The sequence below is a fragment of the Melospiza georgiana genome, chromosome 3 (assembly GCF_028018845.1).
Source record: "Melospiza georgiana isolate bMelGeo1 chromosome 3, bMelGeo1.pri, whole genome shotgun sequence".
NCBI classification, from domain to species: domain Eukaryota; kingdom Metazoa; phylum Chordata; class Aves; order Passeriformes; family Passerellidae; genus Melospiza; species Melospiza georgiana.
Genome location: NC_080432.1, coordinates 7,211,981 through 7,221,741, shown reverse-complemented (window position 1 = coordinate 7,221,741; position 9,761 = coordinate 7,211,981). Strand labels below are relative to the sequence as shown.

General features: G+C 35.4%; 1 protein-coding gene across 3 annotated transcripts in view; it reads right to left on the bottom strand.

The window, feature by feature from the left end:
• Positions 1-2,172: 2,172 nt before the first annotated feature.
• HACE1 (HECT domain and ankyrin repeat containing E3 ubiquitin protein ligase 1) overlaps positions 2,173-9,761 on the bottom strand; it is a 48,623-nt gene continuing 41,034 nt past the window's right edge. For all 3 annotated transcript variants that reach the window (XM_058020468.1, XM_058020469.1, XM_058020470.1), the window contains 5 exons: positions 9,366-9,497; positions 8,596-8,694; positions 8,210-8,280; positions 3,477-3,590; positions 2,173-3,078 (listed from right to left, as the gene is read on the bottom strand). In XM_058020468.1, the coding sequence (XP_057876451.1) occupies positions 2,976-3,078; positions 3,477-3,590; positions 8,210-8,280; positions 8,596-8,694; positions 9,366-9,497 (519 nt within the window). In that variant the 3' untranslated portion in view covers positions 2,173-2,975. The remainder of the gene's footprint in view (positions 3,079-3,476; positions 3,591-8,209; positions 8,281-8,595; positions 8,695-9,365; positions 9,498-9,761) is intronic.

Sequence of the window (9,761 nt, the reverse complement as noted above, 5' to 3'; positions counted from 1 at the left end):
ATGCACAATACATTTTCAAGCATCAAAAACTAGGCTCTGCTATCTAGCATTTCATAAAGATAATAAAAGCTAATGAGCACTCATGATCTATGATCTGACAAGACATCTGCTCTGTTCTTTCCAAGATAAAACACTCACCCTGCCTTGTTCTGGCACAGTAGGAGAACAAATATAAACCAATTAACCATTCTAAACTATAAGCTATATTAAGTTATAGTTTCTCAACAGGCTTTTCATACCCTGTTGCTAATAGGGCACAGGTGTCCTAAAAAACAGTCTTTCAATGCAGTAATTAAATCCTGCTAACTTCACATGGTCAGCTGCAGTCAACAGCACTGTTCAGTTTCAGCAGGAAAAGACCCTGCTCAAAACAAGCAATAAAAAGGCTGATATTATACCAAGAGTCCAGCATCAACAGCTCTCTTCCCTTTATCTACATATTTACTTCATGCTTTCTTATTACAGAAAGTTTCAGAGGAATTTCATTCTAATCTCTTAAGGGGGTAAGTAGTGCAAACATTACAGGAAATCCTACAAACTGCATGATAAGGGACATGACTAATGTGGGGCACAGAGGCAACAAGAAAAATTTGCTTTACCATTGTGAGGCTGTAACAGGGAGATGTGTCATAGGAAACTGTTGAGAGCATTAAAATTCTGCTCTCCCTTACATTTCAAAGCCAGCTGCCAAGCATGCTAGGTGAACTGTTTGAGACCAAACTCAGCTTGTTGTCACCTACAGTATAACACAAATGTGAAAAAAAGAAAAATTCTTTTTTGTCTTCATTCAGCCTTGCAGTATGACTTATTTTGAACACTGCAGGAGCATGGATGTTTTGGCTTCCTGGAAACTGCTGTATATTACTGTAAATAAAATATGTGAAAGGGGGGAAAAAAAAGCACAGATTGCATAGCAGTTAACAAACAACATTATTTACAGTAAAACCTTAGATAAAGACAAAAATCCCAGTTTACATAAAGAAAACAAATACCCAATGCCTGACAAACACCTCATATTGTCCTCTATCAATGTACCTTGCAGAAACACATAATAAAATAAGCAATAGAACCAGGGAACCAAGCACAGCCCAGCTGTGCAAGAAAGCCAAGTACTTTTGCTAAACTGAAGGATCCAAAGCAACTGGGATTAAATGTGAAAACCCCACACATTCTCAAACATCCAACCTATTCAAACAGCCTAAGCTTCCTCAAGCATGCCAGAGAAGAACAGCATCTCCCCTTTTCCTTTCAGGAAAGGGAATGAAATCTGTGTGACTACAATGAGGATTAATTGGGCAAGCTTTGGTCCATTTCCTGCACTTCTTGTCATCCCATTCACTTCTATTGCTTTCACTTGATTTTGGATTCTTTTTTTCCTTTTTTGCCTCAACATTTCATTTCTTTAGTTTCTTCTAATCTCTGTTTGTTTACCTATTTTCCCTCATTTCAGGATTTTAATTGGAGTAATTTTGGCAATTTTTGGTCCTTTTCACTGCCCCTCATTTCATCTCAGTTAATTTGGTTGTAGTCATTCTATTTCCAAATTTTCAGGGTTTTTTTCAATTGCACTTTTTTTTTAGTCATCTCATTTCAAGATTTCATTCCCTTTCCTGAAAGCAACAGCCAAGCAGCTTTCCCTGGACTGTTCTGCTGGAAGTGTCTGCTCTTTCTACTACCTAAAACTGGTATTCTCCTCATATGGCAGCCACAGACTCAGAATTTAAACCAACATTTACACAACATGTGCATAAACAGAACCAAAAAGGAAATGAAGCTAATAAGTTCATGTATAAAGCTTAGTCCAGAGGAAAATTACTGTGGCAAGATGGTCCATGGATTTCTCTCTCACTCCCCCAGAGAGGTTATGTATGCTTTAGATTAAAATTAATAAAACCTGAAAATAACCAGCAATAAATAATCTGAAAAAACAGCAATAAATACTTCTATATAAATTTTTGACATGAGATTCTAAGAATCACAATTTTGTCAGTTACCCTCATAAGCTCAATTTACTTCCTTGTGCATTTTTTTTATGTCTATCCATACACTTGGACAATGACTCCTCAAATACTGGTTCCAAGGCAATTTAAATTATAGAAAGATTAATAAAATCCTGGTAGAAAAAAGAATAATCTGCCCACAGAGACACACAAATTTGTCACATTCAGATTCTGGTTAAAATATTAAAATTTAATTAATACCTTTGGAACATACAATTATATCAAGGAAAGAGTAAAGGCATTCAAACAATGGATATAGATCTTAAACAATATTTACAAATTCTGAACTGCAAGTTGACTATAAAGTCACAAATACTTTAAATATTTAGTAGAATATAGTGTAAATTCTTATATAAACTAGATGAATTCAATCTGTTGGGTTTTTCCAGTCATAACAGTCTAATCTTTACATATTATGTACATTAGAATACTAAAAAGTTATAAAATTTTCTTTCTGTTACTATGCAAAGAAATGGAAAATACATCAGCTCTGTCTTACTGTACAATATTCCAATTGAACTTTCTGTAGTGGTCTGCAAAAATAAATGGCACTTTCACATGCAACAAGGCATAAAGTACAACTCTTTTCATTTGCAGTATTCCATCTGAGTGCAAAGTAAACTGCAATGATGCAAATGTCATTTAACCACAGAGTTGGAAATCAAATGTAAACTGTGGAAAGAGATTCTGACAAACTTTTCTTAGATTGAAGTAATAATGAAAAGCATGTAAACTGATTTCCATACAGATCTGTAATTTAAAAAAATGAAAATACAGCATACTGAGAGGTTTGTTATGATGGTATCAGAGCTACCTTGACAACACAATAATGGAGAAAAAGCTGATGGTGCTGTTCTGAAACCCAGCCCCTCAATGGGCTGCAGCATCTAAGATGCTCTTCTATTGACAGTTTCCAAAATTACTTCTGCCACTCAGAATTGCACATTAGCAGTCAGATAGGTTTTCTAGACTTCATTATGCCATTGTGTAACCATAGCTTCCACAGTGCAATGCCACAAGAAGCCTGTCTTTCAGGATTTCTTTACTTGGATATTCAGGTAACTTGAGCATGTTGATACTGGAAATCAAAAAAAAAGGAAAAAGAACACAGTTCAGAAAAAACTCAACAGTAAAGATTTCTGATCAAAAACTCTGAAGAGATCACATGTATGGAATATGTTGTAAGAAATTAAGTTGCTTTTCACTTCAGTAAGTTATAATACAGTAATTTAAATTTAGTATTCCTTTATTAATTTCACTACATTTAATTAGACAAATTTGAGTTGCAAACAATGAGCAAACATAATGTAACATCTTTTGGGATAAAGCCACCACTTTCATGTTGGAGAGTGAATACTGCAGAAACTGTTTAAATTTTTTTTGACCTTTCAATATGCTAAAGAACTGTACTTTTGACTGTGACTGACATGAAAAAGCCCTGGTTTTAAGATACTTTAATGAGAATAGTTAACATACCATGTGCTTGATGTTGGTAAAAGATTTGCAGTGTATGGCACAGCAGCAATAGTAAAATTTTGCAATCCACTGCCACCCATTATATGGGCAAAGCCACCATGAGGCACCCTGGAACTGAGAAAATGTACAGAAGTTAGAGCAGTGCAATGATGTTATAAGACAAAAAAATGTAACATTTACACTGAAAATATCTCTTACTTAGGATAATTTGACAGTTACTAATACTTTTACTAAAGTTCCCTTTTTCTTACTGGTATCAAAATTCTCATTGTTTAAAAGTTTTTAATTACAAGACCAAATAACACATCAGTCCACTGACAATAGGCACCATATTGTTTGGCTGACATTTAAGATAATTCTGCCTGCAAGAAGGACTCATTTCTATAACCAGTTTTTGATGCAGAATGTTGATAGAATCAGAATATTCTGAGCTGTAAAGGACCCACAAGGACTGAAATCTACTCCTAACTCTGCAGGGATCACACCCTGTGCCTGAAACTGCAGTCCAAATCCTTCTAGAACTCTGTCAGGCTGGGGCAGTGAGCACTTCCCTGGGGAGTCTGTTCCAGTGCCCAACCACCCTCTGGGGAAAAAACTTTCCCTAACATCCAACCTAAACCTCCCTGACACAGCTTCGCATCATTCCCTTGGGTGCTGTCCCTGGTCACAGAGAAGAGATCAGTGCCAGCTCCTGCACAGCCCCTCCTGAGGAAGCTGCAGGCTGCAATGAGCTCTCCAAGGTCCCCTCTCAAGCTCCCCTTCTCCAGGCTGAACAGACCAAGTGTCCTCAGCTGCTCCTTATACAGCTTCCTCTCAAGGCCCTTCACCATCTCCATGGCCTCTCTGGATGCCTTCTAACAGATTTATACCCTTCTTAGATTGTGGCATTATCTCAGTTAAGACAAACATGTCTATTTATGTTTCAAGTTTAAGCTACATCACAAAACAGTTTATTCTCTGATTACTATCTGTGGGACAAATGAGCAAAGTGTCCTTGACATGTCTGTTCATGTACTACATCAGACCAAATATTTCAAGTAACTAATAAACCATTACATCAGTCACACTATAGCCCAGTGACAAACTATGGCAAAACTAGCACACACTAAAAAATCACTAGCATCTTCAGGAATGCCATCTCACTTAATCATATTACTCTTTTTTTCCCCTTTACCAACATATTATTCAAAGATTACTTCAGGTGTAAATGGGAAATAGCCTATTGTTCAGACTCCCTCTCTGTAATTCGAAACTAACAAATAGAATAAAATTCAGATATTTTCATAATATCAACTTAAGCCAACATACACTACAAGATAACATCTTGCTAGCACTGCTCTTGCATCCACAAAAACCTAAGAAAAAACCAAAAACCCAGAAGCAAGTGTAACAGAAGAAGTAATGTTTCCACTCACAGGAAAACTATCTAGCAAAAATGCACAAGCATAAACTTTGCTTCTGCAGAATGTGAAGGAGCTGGGACACAACTCACAGTAACACCTTTTAAACACACCTTTTAGAACTAGCTGTAGTATCCAACACATAAATCTGTATTACCCAGCTTAACAACAGCAATGTTGAGCTGTTGTTCAAACACTGCTAGACAAAGTAACCACTATGGAGAGAAGTGCTGATTATTTGCAGTATATAATTTCTGATACAAAAGGAATTGTGCTTACAGGAACAATTCAGAGCAGCAGTAAAGATGGTACATCAGTACTCTTATACCATGGTTTTGGCTCACATTCCAATACAGTCCTGCCTCCTCTGCAATGACTGTTTCTTTCTCCCCTCTGATAAGCATCCCATATTCAAATCAGCAATAAACAGAGACCTAACTGCTGAAAACTTATTTCAGTCCACTATTATCTAAAGGTTTTTTCAATGTAACTTATAATACTTTCCATAAAACAGGTGAAAATCATAAAGCATGGGCAAGGAAGGCTTTGAACATTTAAAAGGAAGAGATTGCTGCCAACTTTTGCCTCCAAGAATAAGTTTTCTCTCCAAGCAAAACACTGCCAATATAGTGAAGAAAACCTTCCAAACAGATGCAAGAAATATCACAATAGCTGTGTGCAAAAGCAACAATACAGTTCTATAGCTTTGGAAATTTCTATGTTTACATTTGAATCACGACTTTTCTACTCATTTTTCCACTGACAAGTTTTGCATAAATTTGCATGGAATGAAAACACTGTAGAAGATATTTTAAGCTTGTTTCTTTATGTTTTCTTATTCTTAAATCTATATGACACACATATCTTTCATATTTAACAACTATGCTGAATTTTCCTCAAAAGAGCATAAGCATATTGCTTATTGCTCCACAAAAAGTACAGTCCCCAAAGAAGTTCTATACAATCTTTGCAGCTGTAGAATTCAAATAAAGTAGAATTTATCATTCAGAATCTATCAAGTTGTGAACACTTCCTTCCAACTGTTCACTACAAGTTCTATCAGAAGTTGCCAGTAGAAAATTAACAATAAACTAGCCCAATACCATTATAAATATCAAACAGATCAAGAGGAGGAAAAATAAGAAAAGCTTGTAGTATTGGCAATGTCTCAAGCAGCTGTTAGATGAGAAAGAATAAATGGCATCATAAGTGAACTTTCAGATCCCCAACATGAGCCAGAAAAACTTTTAGACTTTTTCTTGGGTGTGCTAAGACCTCCAAATATGTTCAAACTTTGCTCATGACAATTACTCTACTATTAAAAGAGTCTCAAAATTGGTATTAACAATAAATGCAATGTTATCTCCACTGAAACTACAAAAGCAAGACTTCATAAGAGAAAGAGAGAGAGATGTAAAAATGGGGGAAGAAGGCAAAAGGAAAAGTTTAAGAAATATTTGGAGATGTCAGAAAAACACTAAAGACTTAATCATAAATCTATTTTATTAAATTCACTAAATTAATTTCATAGTCTTTGATTGGAAAGAACAGTTCCACTTCACACACACACACAAAAATCAAGTAAGTCAAAGTACAGAAGAGAATAAAGGGAAACAGAGGGGGAAAAAAAGACTTTTGAATGTAGCCTGCCAACCAGGACCCATAGAAACAAATTCTTCACTAAGGCCAGAAAAAACATCATAGTTTGAAATCAGGTATACTTTAAAAGTAAAATTTTACTTAAGGTATCAGCTGACTACTGTACTAGGCTCACAGAAAAGTCAGCATCTAAATCTTCCATTTAGAAGAAAGTAGGAATGTCTGGGGACTTATGTGAAAAAATGTCAGCTGCATATCACTATTAGAGGTAACTTTCAAAAGTTAAATATTTATGGGAAAACAGGGAAAATACATCTATTGCATTTCAAACACTGAAGAAAAAACAAAGGGTTCCTCCTAGGTGATACAGGAAAAAAAATCCTAAACTGATTGCTTTTAAATTCCAGACCAGAGTTCTTAAAGCCACACCAAAAATTTCTTTGCTACTAAGAAGCAAATGGGTAAGAACAAGACAGCAGGTGATTTGTGACCAAAACAAATTATGCTGATGCACATATTAATCAGACAGTGTAACTGTTTACTTGACAGAAAGCATTTCTTAGAGTCCAGTAGATAATCCCAAATGCCATGAAAATACTGAATGCCACTTCAGCATCATTTGGAATGTTTTAAGAAGCATTTGAAACATGACCTCACATTTTAAAGATCCTTATTTGCTATCTAGATTTAGAAATGGACTGGTCCACTAAAAATGAAAGACCAGCAGTTGGCGTGCCCCATATGTGCAGTTACAACTTCAGGAATCATTTCTTCAGAGGACAAAAAGATCAATGTGTGTACAACTAGCTTCTTAAATCATCCATGGTCCCTAAAACCAAGAAAATTCATAATAAAACAAGTGAAACTAATAGAATTTGGAGACCAGGCCATTTGATGATACATCCGTGGCTGTGAAATTCCTTAACATAAAAGGTAGCTTTGATGATCTTAATTTGTATTTTATCTTTGTTTAACCACAAAACTTATACACAAAAGGTCAACTACTCTACTAATCCTAGAATATTAAGGGAACATCAAACCAAGAAGATGCTGTGATCTCTGCCTGCTACCAGAAAAAGACTGGATTGCACTACTCAGGTGTGACATTTATGTCTATGGATCCACTTTGTGAAATGTCTGTCCCCACAAGCTCAACAACTCACCCAGCTCACAGGGGCATTTTTTGCTAAAATATTCCCTCACTGCCCTCAAACCATAAGGGAAATAAAAGTGGCTTTCCCTAGAGAACAAACAGAATTTAGAACAGAAAACCTTTATAAAGCAGTCTTCCATAAGGCTACATCTTATCTTGACACACTGCACTAATGTTAAATTCAACTCAGCTTGAGGAGAAGGATATTCTGTATATATTGGCTGAATGTTCTTATCTCATATGTTACAGCCTCAGCTGATTGCTGGAAAAGCCAAGAGTTACATAAACATGCAACAGGAAAAAGAATATAAAGCTCATTTAAATTCACTATGGCTTTGTCAAAAACAATCTGGACAGCAACAAAGGCCTCTTGCAAAGTGATCAAGTATAATAAATAAGTAATCAATCATTTTGCAGGCAACAGAGACAGCAAAAGTATTAACACACACTTTGTCTACTTCCATCAATGTATAGAACAACCAGTATGCAAAACAGTTTCTAGATGATCTTTTATGGTCTCTCAAGTCTCTCATTTCAGAGTATCTAGACAATGTATTTGTTCTTACAGAAGAGTCTCTCACCTGCCAGTAACAAACTGTAATAGTAACACTCTCTCTTCCTGAGTTAGTTCTTCCACCACGTCCCAGAACCACTAAATGAAAAAAAGTTAGTTTGTATTTTCCATTAAATACTTGTAGTACTTGAAAATATACTGAGAAAACAATAAATAGAATATATATAAGTTTACTATTTAAATTATGGAATTCTTTGAACAAAATTCATAAATAATTAAGACACTTAATGTAGAAATAACAGTATAAAAAAACCTCCATAAATTTCAGCCAAAATAAGCTTCCACAAACACACACTTATAATGACAACCACAAAACCACTTTTTTTTTTTTTTAATTAAACAGTCTACATTATTCAAAAGAAAAAAAGAAAACAAACAAATAAATAATTTTACCTGAATAACTTGGTCTCCTCTCTCATAGCCACTGGTGTATTCTGTATTTTTTAACCAGTCATTCACATCAATTTCTGGCATACCAGACAACAAGAGCTCCTTCAGGAGAAGCACATAGATTGTCATTAGTCCTCCTGACTAACCACCTATTTCAAGAGTTTATGCTACTTTGAGAAGAAGAAAGCTTGCAGTGCTTTTTTAGTTTATTGCAACCTTATGGAACCGACAACTAAATTTTAATAATTGAAGATTCTTGAATTCAGAAAACTTCATATGATCTGTTTAATTTAAGTATGCACCAGCAAGAGAGAAAAATTATTGCCTAAGAACCTACAAGAAAAAATCTCTGAGTCTTGCCATGGCTTCAGACACAATTTGAGATGTGTTGATTACAGAAGATCAAATCACCAACAAGTATTTACTGGAATTTGAATCTGTGACTCAGAAAAAGTAAAGACAATAGACAGCATCTCCTTACTCCTGTTTTCAAGGAAAATATGCAGACTTAAAGGCCACAACTTAAAGGCCCTTAATTTAGGGCATTTATTAATGCCACATGACGTTTCAGGAAGATGGAAATCCTGACTAACTAGAAAAAGCAGGAATACAAATAATGACATCCTCACTGATAGATGCCCAGGAAACAAAGCCAATGTGAAATCTACAAAATCTTTATTTTGTAGTTATTGAGCTTTACATCTACATCATTTCCACTACTGATGAAATATGCTGAACAAAGCACTTAAAAACATGTAGGCATTTCATCTTACCAGTTCATATTCATCAAAAAGTTGGATCAAAGATGGTGGAATGAACATATGGAAGCCTTGTAAAAAGGCATTTATCTGAGGCTGAATGGCTCTTGTCATTCTGAGCTCTGTCACAAGCTGGACATACTCAGCCTAAAATAGAAAACAATATTAACACAGACCCCAGCAAAACCACACAGTGCTCAAACAAACTCACACACACAAATGCAGTCCTCAATGCATCACAAATCTCTTCCACTGTAAGGTACTAAGAGTCTCTTTCTATTTTTCACATGGAAGCAACCCAAAATAAGCCCCTTCTGCTCTTCTGCCTTCCTTCCTAAGACAATTACAAAACAGAAGTGTTTGAATTGTTACAAAAACCAGTCAAAAAATGGGGACTCAGTCTAGGATAAA